This window comes from Tachypleus tridentatus, chromosome 9 (assembly GCF_004210375.1).
Source record: "Tachypleus tridentatus isolate NWPU-2018 chromosome 9, ASM421037v1, whole genome shotgun sequence".
Taxonomy (NCBI): domain Eukaryota; kingdom Metazoa; phylum Arthropoda; class Merostomata; order Xiphosura; family Limulidae; genus Tachypleus; species Tachypleus tridentatus.
Genome location: NC_134833.1, coordinates 139,498,739 through 139,522,461, shown reverse-complemented (window position 1 = coordinate 139,522,461; position 23,723 = coordinate 139,498,739). Strand labels below are relative to the sequence as shown.

Here is a 23,723-nt window from a genome sequence, read left to right as displayed (position 1 = left end):
GCGATGTGCATGCATTAATTGGTTGCTAAATGCACATAGTATGCATGATTGGAGAATGAAACTTGTACAGTGGTATTGCTGTTCGAATAGAAATCTCGAACAACTGTGTTGTGTAAGTGTTTTAATACAAAGAAATATTGCACTTAGTATCTTTTTAGGTGGGAGTTCAAACTGCTGTGAATTAGGACCCCACTGGGGTGGTGTTAACCCCCTGCTTCATTGCAAATTCGTTCAATGGTTCTACGACATTTCACAGCCGCAACTTCGCACCAAATTTTTGGCAGCCAACAATTTAACAGCCGAGCTCGTTGGTAGCGGACAATTTCGCACCCAGAAAATTGGCAGCGGATGATTACCCAGCCAAGCAATACATAGTTAAGTTACGGTGTTGTTCATGATGTTACTAATGTTAACTTAACAACAAATTAACATCCATTTGAAAATTGACGTCACTATTAAACCTGGAAAAAACAACATATAAAATGTCCGAGTTTACTGTTAGAACTTCAACACATAGTCTTCTCGTTAAATTTTCATTGATTTATTTTAAAACAGTTTCAAACAGCCGATTAGTAACATCATGAACAACGCAGTAACTTACGTAACATCAAACAGAGGAAAGTCGAAGGCATGCAACAATGGATACGTTTATTTATTTGATAAGGGTATCAAGAAGGACAATCAGGTAACTTTCTATATGTGTGAAAGTTACAGAACTTTGCATTGCCCAGCGCGGATTCATGTCCGAGACGATAGTTACAGCTCGCCTCAAGGAGCACAGCCACGCACTCGATGGACCGAGAAAATCCGTCCTGGAAGTTGTATCTGCGATTAAAACTCAGGCAGGTGCTACAGCGGAGCCGCCTATTACCATTTTGGCTAACAACACCACCACAGTAGCGCCAGCTGTTGCAGCAAGCCTACCACGTGTGGACAATCTCAAGCGCATGATACAGCGGACGCGCTTAAGACAACAGCACATTCCACGACGGCCTAATTTCCTGGAAACTATGGTCCTGTCTGAACGCTTCACTGGCCTCGAAACAGGAGAACTGTTTCTAGCACATGACTCGAGGCCAGGCGCCAATTGGCTACTCTTATTCAGCACAAGATCATTGTTGCAAGTTCTCCGCAACTCATCTGACTGGAGCTTTGACAGCACCTTCGACATTGCACCAACACTGTTTCATCAACTATTCACCATTCATGCCACGTCGATGAACTGCACGATATCAGCGCTCTGTCTTATTACCTGCAAAAAAGCGAGCAATCTTACAACATGTTATTTAAGGCTATGAAGGACTTACAAGAATGACTTATTAGTCCACAACCATCATGTGCGACTTCGAACTAGCGGCGGTAACGCTACCCGCACCAGTTTTCCAGATGCCAGGCCTGGCATGGCCTAGCGCGTTAAGACGTGCGCTTCGTAATCTGAGGGTCGCGGGTTCGCGCCCGAGTCGCGCCAAACATGCTCGCCCTCTCAGCCGTGGGGGCGTTATAATGTGACGGTCAATCCCACTTTTCGTTGGTAAAAGAGTAGCCCAAGAGTTGGCGGTGGGTGGTGATGACTAGCTGCCTTCCCTCTAGTCTTACACTACTAAATTAGGGACGGCTAGCACAGATAGCCCTCGAGTAGCTTTGTGCGAAATTCCAAAACAATCCAGATGCCAATATCACTGGATGCTTTTCTCATCTGAGCCAGTGTTTGTGGCCCAGACCCTCGGCTCTACAGCCGCATATCAAGAAGAATACGGAGATTTTGCGACGTTGCATGCCATCGCTGGCTTTCGTACTAGTTGGTGATGTTGTCGCAAGTTTTGAAGATCTGGTGGACACCTGGATCGGTAGGCCTCATCGACGACGCTCAGGTGGGCGGAGAAACCCACCCTTCCCGATTCGCCTCTGGAACGTGGGCGAAAAGATAATCCAAGGATTCGGACGTACGAACAGTATAATAGAAGGGTGGCATCGCAAAATGAACAAGCTAGTAGGAATCCGAATCCCCAACCTCCTTCGTGTTGATTAAACATCTGAAAAAAGAATACCAAATGAATCTAAATCTTCTGGAACAAATGATTGCAGGGCATAAACCGCCAAGGCAAAGTACGAGACTGTAAATCAGTCCAACGTATAGTTAACGAATATCAAGAAAGGGATCATATTCAATTCCTTCGAGGAATTAGCTACTGCTTTAAACTGTGAACAAATGTGGCAGCATAGATGTATGATTTTGACTGTGAATAAATGTGGCTACATGGCTGTATGATACAAGACTTTTTTTCTTAAACTGTAATGTTGATGTAAGTACTCGGCTGGGTAATCATCCGCTGCCAATTTTCCTGGGTGCGAAGTTGTCCGCTGCCAACGAGCTCGGCTGTCAAATTGTTGGCTGCCAAGAGTCGGGTGCAAAATTGCGGCTGTGAAATGTCGGGATACCTTTTTCAATGAAAGAACCTGTGACTGATTCTAATGAAACTCTGTGAGTTGTCTTAGAAAAACATATCTAAACATATAAAAATAAGCCTATAAAGTTTTCATGTAATTATGTAGGTAAGACCACTGGAGGAATAAATAGAATGTGTGTGCGTTCGTCCATGTTTGTAACAACACGATTACGTATTTTGTCTGCTTTTAGTGCTTGAGATACTTGAGTGATGAAAGTGAACCGTGTTATTATCCTTCAAAACTTGGTCCAGTTGGATGTTTTCACTATGTTATGTCGAAATGTAAGTAGTTCGATTACAAAACATCTTAACACTTGGAAGAGGGGAGGGAGAGAAATGTTATGAAAAGCGATTTGTGAAAGTTCTTGTATTGCACTCTGATAGGTTATTGGTAATTTTAAAGTATTACAGCGAGAAAATCTAGAATTCGCTTTTCTGTAGTGCATAAAACGTACATAGCCCAATGTGGTTGTGCACTAAAAAAATCTAATTTAAAGTGTAATAAGACTATTAACAGAGTAACATAGATTGTACTGTAGTTTTACCATGCACTCAATTAAAAACATATTTTATTATCAGATAATTTTACTCCTCTGTGGGAAAGTGGTTTCGCATCTATTCTCACGTAGTTAGTGCTTCTGGTTTCAATAGAGAAGGATTCACCAACATCTAACTATTGAATGTGCAACTCATTTTCTTTTAACTGTATTTTAAATTATTTTTACAGTGAATCAGCTGGTGAATGGAGTGAAGAAGCTACCGAGTCAATGGTGGAGAGTTCTCCCAGAGGTCCGTTTGGTGACGTCTTCGAATCTTGTCTTCTGGTAGAAGAGAACATGCGAGCCAGGCAAGAGAACGTGATGTTATGATAATATCTTGTAGATATTTAGATCATGGTCTATAACGTACATAAAGAATACGAGAAATGTGAAATAATATGGTGAACATTTGATCCACAAATTCGAAATAGCTAATGTGTTTAGTGTGAGTTTACTACGTTCTACGAGTCGGACCTCAATGTTTGTTTTATAAGCGTGATGCTATAACGTAAACAATGGAGACTTATTTTCTTTGCCATTTCATCTGAATTGTTACTTCTAATGATTACACATACCTTTTATTGTCTTGAGAATTGAGTAATATTTGACGGCAGTATATAGTTTGCTTTGTGTAGGATCTCGTTGAAATTCGTAAAAGGAATACTTTATATTAGTGAAAATAAATACATTTTTAATAAAGTTAAGTAAACAAAATCAAAAGGAGGAACTGGGTTATAAACAGCAAACACAAACCTCTGACTAAGTATATTAGTTTGGTATTACTAAAAACAAATCAAAACAAAAATAAATCACATAAAAAGCGCGGCACTAATTGAAAAAATCCCAGGGTACAAGCTATAATGTGGGATTATGAGATGTACCCTAGGTTTTGGAGGTTATTGCGGAAGTAGGACTCGCATTGCTGTGGGGATACACCGTCTATCAGTCTTAATCTCCTCTCGCCAGTCTCACAAAAGAAATAAGTTGTAATAGATATGAAAATAGAAATTAGGAGAGCGATATGTGGGTGTTCAAGCCCATAACGTCCCACTTATATATCACCCTTCACTGCCTGCAGACAATTGTGGGAAGGTGACTGATCTCCCAAATAAAGAAAATTATTTGAAATAAAAATAAGAAAGAGAAAATAAGGTACTATCACTTGGGGGTAAGTAAGTTGAAACTTCTCTTGAAGTTAGCATTCCAACCCCCAATATGGTAGAAACACATTAACTGACAACACAGCAAACGAACTATGCCAGCATGAAGTATCCCATCCCATGATATAGAAATTAGGAGAGCGAGATGTGGGTGCTGAAGCCCTCAACGTCCCACATCCATATCGATGAGTTTTCTGTCTCGTCATCAATTAAACTGGTTGTCTATATCGTCCAGTATTTTACTTCATTTCTAATTTTAAAGTCATAGTTTACTTATTATGCCGTCGATAGCATTCAGTGGCAGTTTTAGCACTTTGACTTTTAAGAGACAGCTTATTAAATAAGTTCAACTGAACTTATGTTGATTCCTGACTAGGCATTGACTTTAGAAATAACTCTTAATTTAGTATCGGTGTCAATTTATTTCTGCTTTTTAACGTTATAGTTGGGTGTTTTTTTAATATTATCTTTGTAAATTTTCCCAACATCACTGTCACGGTTTAAAAGCTCCACCTACGTTAAAACGCATTAATAATTTTTGTTTGTATCATACAATATTTTAAATTCGAGAAAATTTCGTTCAGCACAACCTCTGCAAACTTAATAAATCATTATAAAAATAAGTTGTTGAATATACGTAACATTACAATTTCTATTTGTAGAAGAAAAGAAATTTTTCAAGCTTTAAATCCTGATGAAACCTACCTGACCATTTCTGTTTTCCCTCGGTAAGTTAGTGTTTGATTTTATATAAAGATAATGTGTGAAAACATTTTGCATACTCAAGGTGATTCAAACAACCATTAGCAAGCAAATAATTTAGAAAACAATTGTTAAATGGTTAGGAATAAGCCATAACAATATCATTGAGATAATTCGAGGTCGTGACTTCAATAAGTCCTTCCTCCCAGTGAATCAATAGTAAATTTGGGCGTGTATATTGCTAAAATTCGGGTTTCGATATCAAAGGTGAACAGAGCATAGATATCTTGTGTATCTTCTGTGTTTACCAACAAATAAAATTTTCAGAAGTTATTGACATGCACCCCTTTTGAAATTACGTGTAAGTTAACATTGGTTGAATTTGAGTATTTAGAAAGGGACCAGCCTTTGGTCATTTTCTAAGGAGTTAGGGAATTGCAGAACTTTTAAGTTATTAAGAGTAAACAGGTATTCCAGCACCCTTCTCAGTATAGCTGATATGAACATTAAGATATCTCGTATGGTTATGAAACCTTACAATCCCTTAAAAGGGTAAGGGGTGCAAGGTAAAACGGAGAAGAGCTGGTTCTGTTTGTTGTTGAGAAAAGGATATAAAAGATAGGTTTTCAATGGAAGAAGAAAGAGAGAGCATATTTCTGGGAAGTGTATGAGAGAGAGAGAGAGAGAGAGCGATTTCTAAGCCTTTTTGCTATTGAATACCAGTACTAAATAGCATCTTGTTGATTCGTACCAATGTAAACACAATACTTGATAGTAATAATTACAACCTGAATAAAATTACTGAGCATAGAAGGGAAAGAGGGTGTAATTTATAGTGATAGTAGAATAGTGGTAATAGCATTGTACACCAAAAACCTTCATTGCAAAGGTGTGGATAATAACAAAATAATAAATTACCAAAATTACATTTCAGTCTATGTATTTATTAATAACGATATCATTCAATTTTGTTAATCATTTGATGGTCAACGAATTTTGAATTTTCTAATATTACATAACATAATGTTTTATTACCATATTTTTTAATAACCTCTTTTGGTTACTTCAGAACTGGAAGATTCTTCTGCTTTGTGAACCATTACTAATTATTAAATAAAAAGGTGGAGATTAGGAGTCTTATAATGTACAATTTTTATGGTGATTTAATCCTACTTTAAGGTTTTATCTAAATATTAAGGGTTAACTGTCTTCCCACAACTAGTTGCAGACAGTGAAATGTAGTAGGAATAGGAATTATGGGTTCAATCACTCAACCCCAGTCCTTAACTGATTGAGACTGGATGGCCTGACATCGGCATCTTGTCTGACAGGTGGAATATTAATAACTTGTTTGAGTGCTATGGCCATAGATATTACCCATTATGACTTAAGAACGATAACTAGGAACTAGAAATGAAAAATAATTCTGAATATTGGTTTCGTGTTTATATATGTTTCTTTTTTTTTTACAATGTTCTACAATAAAACTTTAAACATTGGCATTATTAATAACACATCAAAACGTTATTAATATTCAGAAGTACTCTGAACTTGTCTTATATTCGTATTCAAGTGGTTAATCTGAACTTTTATTTTGTCTTCATGTTTTAGCATATTTTCCATCTAGGCTTACTTTATTTGTTAGTTCAAACAGCTGACTTTATTTTAAATCAATATTCGTAAGTGTAAGAATGAGAAAAAAATCTGTCATTTTTTTTTCTGTGTATATTTTGTATTATGATTGTGTAAGATTCGTCTGAATAAACACAAATTTAAAAATATCTCATCTTTAATCTAATGTACATTTATATTGTCAGTTTTGGACAAAAAGACTTTGCAGAACCTTTGTTCAAGCCGACTCCAGATAAAGGAATTTTTAAGTCGTCATTTGTGGCTGATGAGACGTTATGTTCGCAAAATCAACTTTACAGGTAAGTTTAATTGATATTGCTCGATTGTAAATATCGTTTCAAGTTTTGGAATTATAATTAATTTACGTATATAATACTATTTTTCGTAGGCCTAGCCTAGAATAGTTAAGGTGTTCAATTCACTGTCTGTACGCCCTGAGCTGTACTAGGGTCATCGACCATGCTCACCTTTCAAGCAATGGGCATTATAATGTGATAATTAATCTCTATTCTATTAGAGTAGCCCAAAAAGAGTTGTCAGTGGATGATGTTAACTATCTGCCTTCCCTTGGATCTAAAGAGTTATCCAAATACTTAAGACATCAAGAGCTGATTGGTTGCCTAAAGCAATAGAGGACAGGCCAGACGATGATAGTTATAAAAAGTGGTACCAGAAGGTGTGGCTGTTTTACACAAGTGTTTGTTTGTTTTGGAATTTCGCACAAAGCTACTCGAGGGCTATCTGTGCTAGCCGTCCCTAATTTAGCAGTGTAAGACTAGAGGGAAGGCAGCTAGTCATCACCACCCACCGCTAACTCTTAGGCTACTCTTTTACCAATGAAAAGTGGGATTGATCGTAACATTATAACGTCCCCACGGCTGGGAGGGCGAGCATGTTTAGCTCGACGCGGGCGCGAACCCGCGACCCTCGGATTACGAGTCGCACGCATTACGCGCTTGGCCATGCCAGGCTCTTACACAAGTGAATTATATAGCTCGATACAAGAGAGCGCGTTGCTAGGATACATAGTTCCAGGAAGTGGCACCGTAGAGCAACTTGTCAAAGAGGTCGGATGATGAGTGACAGCAGATAGTCCGTGAATGAACTACCAGATGGTGATGTAGATGGCGTTAAATTTATAGCCAGTCTTAAAATTAATAATTTATCTATTTTGACAGTTATCAGTGCTAAATAGTTTTCATCACCATCACTGTAACAGTTTTATTTCGCAATTAAAACTTTATTAAATCTGCTATTTTAATATCCATTTCTTATCATTATCACCAACTTTATAGTTTAGCTTGTGTTTAATTGCGTTTTTGTGTCTTTATAAAAGTGGATAATGTTACTGTACTTCTCATAGGATTGTGTGTATATATATTTCAACTTGTCTCAATTTATAGTTTTAATTTATATATAGTTAACTTACAACATGTATTTTACAATAGTGGGTGCTGTCAGTTTTACTTTTGAAAACGAAACGTTACTTGTGATAAAATGTAAAATGTGTTACTATTACTTCAGCGAGAAAGTTAAATTATTATTCCACAGCTGATTTTGTCGTTATGATTTAAGTATCGATTTAATACCCTTTGAATATCAGTTTCTGTCAGGTATGTTTGAATACCTAATACAAGTCTCTATTATACTGCTTATATAAAACTTCTGTTTCATTATAATTGAATATATTACGATTAACATATGTAAGTAAATTAGACTCGACAAATATCACGTGTACTGAAACATTTATAAATAAAACTTCAATAATTATATTACTAACATACTATTCACAAAAACTACAATAATCATAGTTTGTAAGATACTGTTTGTTTGTTTTTTGAATTTCGCGCAAAGCTACTCGAGGGCTATCTGTGCTAGCCGTCCCTAATTTAGCAGTACAAGACTAGAGGGAAGACAACTAGTCATCACCACTCACCGCCAACTCTTGGGCTACTCTTTTAGCAATGAATAGTGGGATTGCTCGCACATTATAACGCCCCCACGGTTGAAAGGGCGAGCATATTTGGTGTGACGGGGATTCGAACCACGGACACTCGGATTACGAGTCGAGTGCCTTAACCATCTGGCCACGTCGGGCCTCGTAAGATACTGACTTGGGGCCCAAGGTAATAATATCTGTGCTATATACATGTTCCAGTACGTGGCTGGTCAAATAGAATAAATCACTGTAAGAATAACAAAAGAGACATTCCCTAAAGTGATTCGAGCTAATATGATAAGATAAAGTTTCTTTACTTGGATATTATACACAAGATATCATGCACTTGAAATCCATAACTAATATGACTGTCCCTCACGTGCTGGACATTAGATCTTTTGACCTTCACGCTACTCTTCCATGTTTTTAATATGCTACGATCGACATGCATATGTAAAAACCATTATGCTTGTTCAATATCTCAAATACTGAAAGAAATTTATTAAGAAAATTTGAAGTCTGCGAAAGACTGTTTTACCCGAGATTTTTCAGAAACAATGTCTGTGTTCTCCCCTTTGAAGATTCTAAGAACGATAGGTTAAATCACTTTAACAATAATAATAAAAAAAAGAAACGGTTCTTGACTAAATATTTCACTTGTGTTGTTTATGATAAAAAGCATGGTTTAAAAGAAACTATATTTTGTTCCCCATTTTATAATTCCATCACATTTACTGTATAATGGTTTAACTACGCTAAAAATTACATAATGAATGTTTTTGTTTGTTTTTTTTTTTACCTATATGTAAAAGGTTGAAAACGAAGTAACGGTTTCTAACGTACTTTGTCATTATTTTATCCCAAAAAGAAGGGATGTGTTGAAATTGTTGTCATTGTATAAGTTTTGGATTCTAGACAAGTTCTTATTCTATATTATTTTCAGATTCCATATTAAGAGATTCTTACAAAACTCACTCCGATATTCCACATTTACGTTTTACTTGTTTAAAGGAAACTGCTGACAAAGGAAAACATTGCATTTGAATCTAATTACATTTTTGAAGTATTTAAAAACGAAGAATTGTTTCACTGAGTTATTTTCATCAATATTACTCTTTGAGGCCATTGTTCACCATTTTCTATCTAATCTCGCTAGACTTCACTATTTATAACGCTAAAAGTCGGGGTTTAATCCCTGTGGTGGACAAAACACAGATAATCCATTGGGCAAGTCTTCGCTTAAGCTACAGATTTATACAATAGTGTAAAGAGCTAAGCCAGATTTTGACAATACATTTGATTTGAATATAAGTGTTTGTATTATTTCAGTTATTAATACATTTGATTTGAATATAAGTGTTTGTATTATTTCAGTTATTAATACATTTGATTTGAATATAAGTGTTTGTATTATTTCAGTTATTAATACATTTGATTTGAATGTAAGTGTTTGTATTATTTCAGTTATTAATACATTTGATTTGAATGTAAGTGTTTGTATTATTTCAGTTATTAATACATTTGATTTGAATGTAAGTGTTTGTATTATTTCAGTTATTAATACATTTGATTTGAATGTAAGTGTTTGTATTATTTCAGTTATTAATACATTTGATTTGAATATAAGTGTTTGTATTATTTCAAAGTTATTAATACATTTGATTTGAATATAAGTGTTTGTATTATTTCAAAGTTATTAATACATTTGATTTGAATATAAGTGTTTGTATTATTTCAAAGTTATTAATACATTTGATTTGAATGTAAGTGTTTGTATTATTTCAAAGTTATTAATACATTTGATTTGAATGTAAGTGTTTGTATTATTTCAAAGTTATTAATACATTTGATTTGAATGTAAGTGTTTGTATTATTTCAAAGTTATTAATACATTTGATTTGAATGTAAGTGTTTGTATTATTTCAAAGTTATTAATACATTTGATTTGAATGTAAGTGTTTGTATTATTTCAAAGTTATTAATACATTTGATTTGAATGTAAGTGTTTGTATTATTTCAAAGTTATTCTCTGACAAACGTGGATGTTTCTAAACATAATAATGTTCCGAATAACTATGGTTTAAAAATGTTCTTCAGTAATAAAAATAATTTTCTATCTACAGGGCAATGACCATCAATGCAGAAGAACAAAGGGGTCATAAATTATCTTTAAATGTTCCTAGTAAGTATTACACCGTCTATAAGTTTAAAATCCATATTTCTACCCATTTTTATATCTCGCTTATTAGACGTATAGCGTGTGTATGTGTGTTTTCTTATAGCAAAGCCACATTAGGCTATCTGTTGAGCCAACCGAGAGGAATCGAACCTCCTGATTTTTGCGTTGTAAATCCGGAGGACGTAAAGCACTTCATTGTTAAGTTAGTTAATTTGCTAACTGCCTTACTAACTTATATTACTAAAACATGAGTTTTGGATACCATTTTTTCCTTCAACTAAAGAGTGTTTTGTTTTACAAGGCTTGAAATTTACTACGTAATACTTGTGTTTGACAGGTAGAATAATATCTGGTAATGAGATAGGCACCAACTTGCTTTGAGTGTTTGACAGGTAGAATAATATCTGCTAATGAGATAGGCACCAACTTGCTTTGAGTGTTTGACAGGTAGAATGATATCTGGTAATGAGATAGGCACCAACTTGCTTTGAGTGTTTGACAGGTAGAATAATATCTGGTAATGAGATAGGCACCAACTTGCTTTGAGTGTTTGACAGGTAGAATAATATCTGGTAATGAGATAGGCACCAACTTGCTTTGAGTGTTTGACAGGTAGAATAATATCTGGTAATGAGATAGGCACCAACTTGCTTTGAGTGCACGTTTTACAACTGAATTATAAACAGTACACTTTACTGGATTTCTTTAATAATACTATTATAAATGGAAGTATAAGTTTGACCTAGTAAGAGTGGTAAATAAAGTGCGACATGATGGCTTCATTCGTGCATTTGCAATACGTACCGATAATTTGTAAGATTGTTTAGACACCAAGAACGAACGCAAGATAGGCATCCAGGAGGTATGTATGTAATTTTTTGGTGAGTAAGACGTTATCAGAGTATTTGCCATAGTTTGTTTGTTTGTTTTTGAATTTCGCGCAAAGCTACTCGAGTGCTGTTTGCGCTAGCCTTCCCTAATTTAGCAGTGTAAGACTGGAGGGAAGGCAGCTAGTCATCACCACCCACCGCCAACTCTTGGGCTTATCTTTAACCAACGAATAGTGGGATTGACCGTCACATTACAACGACACCACGGCTCAAAAGGCGAATATGTTTGGCTGGCGGGGATTCAAACCCGCGACCCTCAGATTACGAGTCGCACGCCTTAACTCACCTGGCCCTTACCATAGAAAACATATAAAATATTCAATAGGTTATCCTCCACCATCGTCTCTCAACTATAATAACTATTGGGTTAGTGTCTTCTTCACCGATGTCTAGGATATTTATCTTGTCTCCCAGAGGGTTTTTAATGTACACGAATGATTCGTTTCATTTCTATTCTAGATTCATTGCACGCACCTTTGCACGATTAGGTGCATTTCACGTACCTTTGCACGATACGCACGATCCTATGGAAAATATAAATTTCATTTCATTCTCGGCTTAAGCTCAACATTTTTTTTTTCTTAAATTATCATTCAATAAAATATATTTCTCTATTTCATGAAATTTCTAGAAGCAAAGGAATTAATGTAATAGAAGAAACTAGACGGGCATAGACTTAACATCTGTAAAAATAATAAGATACAAATGAGGCCTTCATTCCCCAACCAACCACAGATCATATTTTGAAACTTTGATGTAATTTTGACACAAACGCCCCTGTTTGAGTATGGGGAATGCTAGATCTCGAAACGAGATAAACTATTAGCGCTTTCTAGCTTTTAAATTTTATTTCTAGCGTTGTATTTAATGCTTAAAGCATTAAACGCGTTGATCTTGCTGTTTGCATAGAGAAAACTATTCTTCGTTGTGGTACTAGTACCAGTAGATGGCCTTGTCCACTCTGTTGCCTTTTCTGAAATTTAAGCTTCTGTGAGGAAAAACGTAACCCTAATTGCAATTTGTTTTTGGTTTTTTATGGACACTTTTTTCTAGAAATATTACCTTATTTGTAAAACAACTCGACTGGAAAAGCTTGGACGTTAGCGTAAACGTTTACGCAAAAGTTTTTTGTTTTACTCGGCTTCCGTTGCATTATGGGTCGACATTATAGTTTACCACCAATCACACATTTACTTCCTAATTACCTATCTCGTTCCCATTTCTTTATAGGGTAGAGCTGTTATGACGTTAGTGTAAGATAGAGAAATTATCTACTCAAGTACAACGTTACTGCTACTTGAGTTGTATGTCAATTTCTCTTTCTTGAAGCTCGGCATGACCAGGTGATTAGTGCGCTCGACTCGTAATCTGAGGGTGGCGTGTTCGAATCTCCATCACACTAAACATGCACGGCCTTCTAACCGTGGACGCGTTATAAAGTTACGGTCAATCCCACTAGTCGTTGGTACAAGAGTAACCTAAGACTTGGCAGTAGGTGGTGATGACTAGCTGCCTTCCCTCTAGTCTTTCATTGCGCAAAGTACACAAGGGCTACCTGCGTTAGCCGTTCCTAATTTAGCAAAGTTAAAAAATAAACAAACCTTTTCCTTGGATTCTTTAAATTAAAATATATTCATGAAACCCACGTAATAAGGTTTTCATTTTAACCATCAAATACAAATTTCAATGTTGTGCTCAATTTATGGACGAAAATTGTTTCGAAGTTTCTTATCAAAACAAAACAATGCAAACAGCTTCATGCCTTCATTTAATAATTATATTCTTGTATATACTTGCAAAACCCCTTTTTAAATAATATTTTGTCTTTTAGTTTATAAGAAAACGTCGAATTTTAACTCTTAACTCGGCTTTTGTTTATGAATTTCGCGTACAGCTACACGAGGACTATTTGCGCTAGCCGTCCCTAATTTAGCAGTTTAAGACTAGAGGGAAGACAGCCAGTCATCACCACCCACAGCCAACTTTTGGGCTATTCTTTTACCAAAAAATTTTGGGACTAATCGTCACATTATAACGCTCCCCACTGCTAAAAGAGCGAGTATATTTGGTGGGAGAGGGATTTAAACCTGGCTGTGGTGGGCCTAGTTCATAGCACATGAAACACTTCCTCTTCTTTGACATCCCGTGTATTACAACTATTCTTAACCAACTATAATTGATTAAAAGTGAGGTTTCGAATTTCGCCTGAAGTTACACAAAATTGTTTATGCCAGCCGTCTCTGATTTAGCAATTAGAGGGAAGGCAGCTAGTCATCATCCCCACACCGCCATCTTTTGAGCTACTCTTTTACCAAGTAGGATTGACCAACATTAACGCCTTCACGGCTGAAAGGGCGAGCATGTTTAGTGTGACGGGTATTCGAACCCGCCACCCTCAGATTACGAGTCGAGCGCCCTAATCACTTAGCCATGCCGATCCGAGTTCCTCATTAACCATCAAATTAAAACATGTTAATATTTGCCAGTAACATAACGTCCTATTTAAGGAGCAACAATTTTTATTGGTCTAACAATCCTGTCCAACAGATGCCAAAAAATCTAATCCAATGACGATAACTTAAATATCCATAAAGTATTCTCTTTAACACCCCATCTATGTTTACTGCAAATCACTTCAACCCTGTTACAAAAATAAAACTAAGGTGAAGATGACCTCCCTAACCTGCCCAAATGGATACTTGTTACCTCTTGTTTTCCCCACGGTGGAACAGCACAGTGCAAGTTTACGGACTTATAACACAAAATTCGGGGTTCGATTCCTTGCGGTGGGCATAGCAAATATCCAAATATGGCTTTTGTTCTAAAATAACAAACCAAACAATCTCTTGTCCTACCATTCTCACAATTTATTGCAAAAAAAAAAAGACTTCCTCAGTCAGCCCCTATATTTATTCTTTTTACAAAACAAACGTTTGAAAAATTTAACCATTTTTCTATAACAACCTTACCATGTTGAGCATCATTATCCTAGTGTCATTTTCTTTAACCAACGTAATTATTTCCTGTAGAAAACATAAACATACCTTTTTTTTTTTTATCAGAAAGAAACTACATGATAGTGTTTGTGTATGTGTACACAATACTTATTTATAAGTAAGACCAAAAGCATTACGCCAAAAACTTAGCTTCGTTTGAGGACTAAATGGTAATCTATAAAGTACAGTTACGTGTACGTGATTTACAAGAACTAGTTGGCATTTTGATTTACTTAGATTTATGTTATAAACCAAAATTTTCTAACCTTGGCACTGCCGCCGTAACTTCAAAATAAACCAGTTTTTTTTCCTTTTTTTTTATATATAACCATGAAAATATTCTGTAATGTACGAGATCTTTTACCTACAGTTTTTCAGGATGCAAACACACCAAAACCTTTCCTTGATGGCTGTGTTGGAGCTGATAGTAACAGCCAATCGGAAGGAGCTTTACCTGATTGCATCTTTGGTGACTGTTGCCTGTTTGGCCTAAGTTTATGTGCTTTACAAGTCACAGTACAAGCTCCAAATCTAGAAGATGCTAAGCACTTGTACGATCACCTAACCGTTCTCTCTCCCATAATGGTAAGCGTTGTAAGTTGCCTTATTCTAGCTGTCTATACATCTACATCTATATAGCTGGACATTTCATTTTTAACATTAATATAAGAGGCGCCTGCATGCAATACGAATAAATGAACTTCCATCTTATGGTGATGCGTTATACTTGATACCAACAGAGGGTCGTCTTTTATAATTTCCCTACTTCGATTCTTCTGTTTACACTAACTGTCTTAGCTTGTTGCTGACAACTAACAATTGTTCAGGTGAGGAAACTTGTATGCCGAAAAACCTGAATTTGCTTCTAATTTTAGCCTAAATTAAACTAAGAATTGTTAATAGAGACGAAGTCTGTTTAATAATGGTCATATCTCAACGAATATCTGGATGATAAGAACACATTTACGTTCGTATTTTGTAATAATTTTTCATCTATTATATTTGTGCAGTGTTCTGTATTTTTAGCCTGGATGTTGGAAGTTTATATAAAAAGTATATATTGGTTAAAAAAACTTGTAAAGTGTTCGTTTCACGTCTGTTTTTGTTTGTTACTTTTTGCCACATTGTTGAAAAAGTATTAGGATAATTTATTATTGTTAGCATACTGTTATTGTTAAGCTACAGTACGTTATTATCAATAAGTTAAAGCTATAGATACGCCTGCGCAAAAGCTCCAGCGCCGATTGGTTGTTAGGTACTAATGACGTCATAAAAGCTAATAATCAAAGTTTCCTGTTTCAGCAAATGAAAAGAAAACCAGACATTTGTCACCTTCAACTGATGTCAACAATTTTCGGCAAACACCTGATCATTTAGTTAACTGAAACCGTAATAGATGGCTTTAACCAAAAGAAATTCGTTGCCGCTTGCTTTCTCGATGTCAAGAAAGCACTTGACACTGTATGACATGATGGTTTAAGGTTCATTTTAAAAGAAATGGGATTACAAGTGGGAAATATTTGCTGGTATTCCAACCTTCTTGAGGACAAAATGTACAGTAAACATATAGTGTATCTATTTGGAGTATTTTGCCCTTGATGCGGGTGTTCTTCAGTGAGAGGTAGTTAGTTCTACCTTGTACATCATATGTGTAGGTGGTATACCGTTGAACAATACAAATTAGTTTACTTTTACAGTGTGCTGATAATGTGGCCATCTGAAAGAGCTCAAACACACCCTCAGTAGCATCATACAATTCACAACAAGTTTAACTCAAATAGTTGAGTATTGTCGGAGATATGAAACCCAAACTAATACCGGAAAGGAAGTTAATATTATTAATATTCGCAAAATCATTTAAACTTCGTAGAAATTCTCTCAAATTATACCTATACGGAGCTGTTTTAGATATCGGTTCATAAGCAAAGTATTTAGGCCTAACATGCGATTCAAGATTAACTTGGAGAAAACATACCCGAAATTCCAAAATAAAAAAGTGTGAAAACAAGCTAATCACCTTAAAAGGTAAAAATACGGAAGCGTCTATAGAAAACATGTTTAAAGTTTATAAACAATATATCAGTCTAGTGATAGAATATGCGTGGTCAGTATGGTCAAATGTAGCAAAAATAAACATTAAGAAATTGGAAACTACAAACTTCAGAGACTACAGTTTTTAAAATGTACCATGATCAACAAATTCAGCATTCTTGCATAATCATACAAACTTGTTTCTGCTAAACGACATTGATAGATTGCTCGTTCTGCTACTTTGATAAAAAATTGAGACAAAAATGACATTTTTAACCAAGATAGATGTGTATATTATACACGATGTTGATAGAGCTAAGTGCCTCTCTCCATTAGATTTCTGTGTTTTAAAAATAATACCCGCAGTAGACATCACAATTATCTTACCGCCAAGATTTAGATACCATCTTTGTATTAAAAAAAAAAAGTGGGTGTTTGCAAATGAATATGCGCTGGTTTATATCTCTTAACAAGTGTAGTTTAATTTCGGAAATGTTTGTGATTTTACACAACCAAGTGAGGCGAAATATTACTATAGGAACTGTTTGTCAAGTGTCTGTGATCAAGTAAAGAGAATAATTTAAAGGCCTTGCATGGCCAGGTAGTTAAGGCACTCGACTCGTAATCCGAGGGTCACGGGTTCGAATCCTCGTCATACCATACATGCTCGCCCTTTCAGTCGTGGGAGCGTTATAATGTGATGGTCAATCCCTCTATTCGTAGGTAAGAGTTGGCGGTGGGTGGTGATGACTAGCTGCCTTCCTTCTAATCTTTCCTGCTAAATCAGGTACTGCTAGCGCAGATAGCCTTCGTGTAGCTTTGAGGGAAATACAAACAAACAAACAAGGACTTAAAAAATAACACTAAATGTTACTAGCGTTATATTCCAGGATACGACAGAGAAAAGGGGAATAATTTAAATTAGTGGTTAGTTTTAGAGTACTATGAGTGGGATTTCACAGTTCTTAAGTCACTAATTCAGGAAGAGGTTAAATGTACCTGACCATCCCGAGTCCTCAACGACCTAAAAATAAACAAAATCGCCATCGAAACACCACCATTAAATCTTCAACCTCGAGTTATACCAAGTTATTATCATGCAGGTTTTCAGAATAAAAACCAGACTTGTAATCTGCAACTGTAATATTCTATATAGGTACATACGTAGTTTGTCCCTGAAAATGCTCGGGTTTTGGGGTATGGTATTGTTCACTTTAGGTGCATACTTATATGTTGGATTCGAATAACAACAACGATACTTTTAGTGATTTGTTATTCAATTAACACTGTAGGTATATTATTAACCCATTAGTGGGTTATCTCCAATAATTTACCTTAAGAAAAAATTTATGTGATATTAGAGAAGATTGGTTAAGAACGCTAGTGTGTATGTATTGAGAATTAAACCACAGTCCATGAAGATGTTAAATGTACACTTATGATTAGAAATGTGTATATGTGAAGCAATATTGAAAGTTCTTAATAAACTTTACTAAAGTGAAAGAATAATATAAAACCGTATTCTCTGTATGCTATAGGTTTTATTGCTCATTTTAGTAGTCGTAGAATGTGTTTATATAGCCGGCTTTATGAGCTGCAGTATTTGACAGAAATCCTTCAAACATATGGTAGTAGAAATGTTACATTTTGTAATTGGTCACTCATAATTAGTAAAAATGTATGCAGAGTTAACAGTTTGTTTGTAATGTTTATTCTCAGTTTTAGACTTCGAGTCTTGTTTCAACAAGTATAGCGATTGAAATTTACAAATTAACTTGATACAGTTGGTAAAAATACACAATTTTTGTGGCAAAGTATCTTTTGTAGATTGTTTTCTCATAATATAAATATTCCCAACTTCTAGATGGCGCTAACAGCAGCTGTTCCAACTTTTCGAGGGTTTCTAACAGAGAGGGACTGTAGATTCAAGACTCTATCAGATGCTGTGGACACAAGAACAAAGATGGAAAAGGAGAAGGTATTTGTAATTCATTAGAAACATAAAATTATATACAGTACTGAAAATAACTGTGGAAACAGTGAACAAAACAGGCATAAATCCCAATATTATAGACCACCTCCCAATCAGATAGCCCTACTTCATTCTAATGTGTTTTGTTTTTTTAAATGCTGTCTTAAGTAAAATGGTAAGATGTTGAATACATTCATGGCTGTTAAAATGAAAGTAATATAGATTTCAAACGTGTCGAACTCAAAGATTGGTGGTAAAGATAATTCCATGCAAAAGACTGAGGCAACGTTTTATCTTTCAGTAGAATCTCTATGGAAACCCAAGAACGGCTACGTGAATTATAGTAGTGCTGATAAAGAATAATTGAAGTAATTATCGCAAAATCCTTAACAGTAACTTGTAGTATGCTCTTTACAAGATAATAGTAAAACAATAGAAATCTAGAGACCCAGTTGTAATAGCACATGAGTGCTAAATAAATAATGAAAGGGACATGAATAGTAAATAACCTACGTGGATGAGTACCTGCTTAGTAACAAGTCGTCAGAAGAGTAGCTAAACCAAATAGTTAAAGTATACAACTTGCAATGTAATAAGTGGGACGAGAAGAAATGCTCTTCTTGGCAACAAAAAACGATATTTTTCGATGAAAGAGAGAAGAAAAATATCATAATTAATGTACATATAAAGTGACGTAAACTGTGGGACCAACACGAGTGCGAGCTGCATTTCAGTCAGCTGCAGAAAATTGATGATACCTTGACTGTTGACAGGTATAAGCAGATACGTGTGCTGACACTCCTTCAGATACTCGTTAGTTATCTCTTGCATGTGCACCATCCGTGCCTTCACATAACTGCTCTTATTATTGGCTGTTTTGCTTACTGTATTAAGAGAATATAAGCAATAACTAGAACATTCTGTAACGATCTATTCAGTAACTGAAATGATGTTATAAAATTAGCTTCTTGAGATGCATTTAATGAGAATTTTATGTACAACAATTTTAATTCCATTTAAATACTGTCTTCTAGAAAGGAAAATACTGGTAGGATATTCTTATGGAGTTGATAATTATTGACATTTTATCCTCTTATCGCACTTTTGTTTTTTAGTCAAAATATACCAATGTCAGGACATTCTTTTTGTTTTTCGTCTTGTGTACTTAATCATTTCTGTTTTGTTTTAAATATTAAATTTTCTCATTGAAGTTTGATATACTTCCTCGTATTGGATTTTAACAGGAGTTAAGCCCTCTTATAAAATGAACTATGATTTGGTTAAATTTCAAGGCAATCCATTAAGAAATACCTGATATATAACATCTCCAAATTTGATTGAATATCTTTTATTGTTTTTTCTCTTCTTCCCAAGTACAGAAACTTTATTTAACGGAAAAATATTTAATTTTTGTGGATTTGTGTTTTTAAATCTGGTACGTTGGTAGATTTTCATAACCTACATTTAGGAGTTTTATTTGGTGTGAATATAAGCCATGTGTGCGAAGTTATTTAACAAAAAAACGCCTATCAAAATTTACTAATAATTTTGCACACGTCTACTAAAAAGTCACGTGAGTTATCGGTTTAACATTTTTACCAAAGCTTAAACTTAGTACAAAAGTGAATCATTTTAGTTTGTCATTCTGATTTAAAATCGGCCGATTCAGAGCAGCAAAATTATAAGGTGGAAGGACTTGTAGATATGTAAGTATTGGTTAGACCAAACAAGTTAGATTAGCAGTTTCTAACTCAAGTTTCCAAAAGAATCTTACGGGTGGACGGTTATCAGTGATTGCTATCTTTTTAGCACAAATTTTCTAAATTTTGTGAAACTAATATAATTAAAGAATGTTTATCATCACGTGATATTACTTTAAAGAATTAGTACAGATAATGACGCTTGATACAGCTGTACCAATTGCATAGGTGTAATGACAAGAAACTGTTAACTAAATTCCATGGCGTTACTATAAAGGAAGGTATTATCACTGTTTCAGAGAAAAAACTACCATCATATATTTTAAAGAATCTGGTTGATCCTGTAAAATAAGTCTGTTCCGAATAATAGGGTTGCGATCCTAAAGCTAATGCTGTTTACTATCGAGTGTAATTTTCTCACTTTCTGTGGTTTGTTGATTAGATATCATGATTTTGATTAGTACTCACCAACAATGTTTTAGGCGTGAGAAAATGTGCGGTCAAAACAAAGGACTTAGTATGCGATTGAAAGGAATAAAACCAAAACTGGTAGTTGCACTTATAGCAGTGATAAGTTTACTGCAGGTATTCAGTAATTAACTAGTCCATTATTTTGTTTTATCCATCATCATACCCGAATTTGAAAAAAAACGCGAAGCAGAAAAATGTTTTCAAATAAAGTTTAGGACAGCCTATGTTATTCGATGTTAGAACGACAATATGAAAAAAATTCATGATTTCAGTAATAAAGGATGATTAAGCTTTATTGAACGGATTGAGCTAATAAAGCTTAGACGGTACAAAAGTTTAGTTCTGAACTTTCTCAACATGCTTGCACAGTTCGGCAGCGTGCACATTTCAACATGTTCTTATTACAATCATTATAATATTGTCTGTAGATTAATAGCCTGTGTTAAGGTGTTTTTAGGAAATATATCCTTGTCTAATATCAACCACTTGTGAACGACTGTAAGAACTTTTCGGACCGATTTGGTGAACAATAAATTCACTTTCATAAAGGGAAAACTGCTTTACAAACAAGCTCATAATACTTTTGTCTAGTCCTTTCAACTATTGTTTGAAATTACTTATTTATTAATTTCAGATGTTCATTCACAGCTAGCCAATAGTATCAACTGTCAACTCGGTGAACTGTTGCATCAGTGGATAATGTAATTTTATCATCATTCTTATAACGCGCGGTATTAATAGAAATGAGATGCTAAAAGTGAATTCTCAGATTCTTCACATTCATATAAACCTTCAAGTTGTTTTTCTTGCCTTCTGAAATTATTCTCAGATATAGGTTATTAGTTTACTGACTATAATATGTTATCGGTTTTATATGCTTTTTATGAAATGATTAGGTATTATACATTTATTACAACTTGCCAATCTAACACAAAACATTTGTTTTCACTAACCTCTTAAACGAACAGTTAGATTAATTCATTACATGATTAAAAATATGTTTGGATGTTTTTGTCCCAACCGTTTCGCTTTATCACTTTATAAAACCTAGATATATCTTAATAAACATTGTATTTATAATCATTAAAAGTGTGAATACATTTTTGGGATACCCTGTATTGTTACAATCAGTCTAAGAAGGCAAGTGTAAAATCTTTTGAGTTATCGCAGGTGTTCGAACTGATGACGGTTCTGATCCAGGCACTGCTGATAACGTGGACAGATGGAATTGCAAACTTCACGAATCATTTTATTTGGTATTTGAGTGAATTATCTTTCAGTTGCTGCTCTCAGCTCATTGATTGTTGCAAGTTTTGTGCTATAAATCTTATCTTTGACGTATCCCCATAAAACAAAACAAAGTTCAGGGGTGTGAGGGCTGAACGTGGGGGAAATTCAATGCTACCTCTTCGCCCAATCCATCTGCTCGACACATTTTCGTCAAGATAGGCCCTCACGTTACAATGGTAGTGGGGAGGTACTCCATCTTGCTGGAAATAAAACTCCTTTCTAAATCACTCTCGAGTGCGTGGCACGACAGATCCTTGCAGCAAGTTCAGATAAACGAGACCAGTGACTGTGTTTTCGAAAACGAATGGCCCAGTTACGCCCAACGCTGATAACCCACACCACATTGTAGCACCTGTTAAGTTTGCGTGGCGTTCAACCGTAACCTGCGGACTCTGAGGTGCCCAGTAGGTATAATTGTGGCGATTAACTGAGCCATTTAACTTAAATGTTGCCTTATCGCTCCACACAATCTTGTTTGGAAACTGTACATCCTCTGCAGATTTTGCCAGGTATCACTTTCAAAATTCAACTCTTCGGTCAGAATCATCTTCATTGGGGCGTGGACTAATGCCGAAATACAACTTTCTTCCAATGAACGCCCTTCAACATTCGATGGACACTCAATTTTGGGATTCCTGTCTTACGGGTTGTTTGCCGAACAGATTTTCTTGGAGATCGTTGGAGATTTTCCAACAGCTCTGCCTCTCGTGTGGGACTGGTGGATGACCGCAGTCTTTCAGAACGCTTTTTATGGACGTCTTGAACAGTTCCATTTGTTTCAAACTTATCCCTTATGCGAGTAATGGTGAGTCGCATTGGTGGATCTGTTTTGAAACTCCCTTCTAAACCGTCTTTGCACTTCAGCTACGTTCTCACACTTCCAGTAACACTTTAAGATAAATTTCCTTTTCTTAAAGCTTAGTCTCGTTTCTGCCATTAATTCAAATCAGTTGCACCTGTAAAAAAAAGAGTTTGAGTGAGTTATAATAATTCAAAGTGTGTATACAGTTTTTGGGACACCCTGTAGTTTAATTAGATTAGTGTCCACTAAAAAATTCCTGAAAAACGAATACAAATTTTACAACAAAAATTACTAACAGTTCTATAAAGTAGAAAACTTAATTTAGTTTGCAACACTGACAATATATCCATTTGTTAAATAACACAATAAGTAAAACTGTAATAGATTTATCCTGTGAAATTAAACTAGAATGGAAAGTGTGTCGCGTTATTTATAATTGCACAAATAAGTTACTGCTTAGCCTACCTGCCCTTGTTTAAGCCAAAATAAAATGATGACATCAGGGTACTAAATTATTTAAAATTAACCACCCATGATTTACGAGAACGTATCTGGGTTTCGGATACAGACATTTTTACACAGGCGTTAATACCCGTCTGACTTCAAGGTTAAACAGTAGAGTTATGGTGGTGGTCCTGGAAATGAAGTTCGGAAGCTGACAGGCTTTCAACATCTAAGAGAAATAAAAAATATTATTTCTCCTTTCACAATATTACATCATTGTTTGAACTGCAAATGAAAGTTGAATATGAGAAGAAAAAAAGTGGAATACACACAGTCATAAGTACTCAAGTCGTATATGCCAATGACTTTCTGACTATGTCAGAAGAACATGAATGAAAACAAAAACAGCAAGTCAGTGCATTATTTCACTATTCATAATATTGAATATTTAAAAGAAACATTTGTTGCTTCTGCTTCTGTAGCAAATCGTCTTTCAGTATGGTAAACAATACAATGGGTTGTTGAGTAC

The 23,723-nt window shown here is 35.2% G+C and overlaps 1 protein-coding gene across 1 annotated transcript in view; it reads left to right on the top strand.

Moving 5' to 3' along the window:
* The window catches only part of LOC143226512 (glutamate--cysteine ligase catalytic subunit-like), a 65,551-nt gene that overhangs the window by 17,852 nt on the left and 23,976 nt on the right, over nt 1-23,723 (top strand). Inside the window, exons 3-8 of the mRNA XM_076457543.1 lie at nt 3,175-3,294; nt 4,809-4,874; nt 6,666-6,779; nt 10,543-10,601; nt 14,855-15,069; nt 18,380-18,493. Coding sequence (XP_076313658.1) covers nt 3,175-3,294; nt 4,809-4,874; nt 6,666-6,779; nt 10,543-10,601; nt 14,855-15,069; nt 18,380-18,493 — 688 coding nt within the window. The remainder of the gene's footprint in view (nt 1-3,174; nt 3,295-4,808; nt 4,875-6,665; nt 6,780-10,542; nt 10,602-14,854; nt 15,070-18,379; nt 18,494-23,723) is intronic.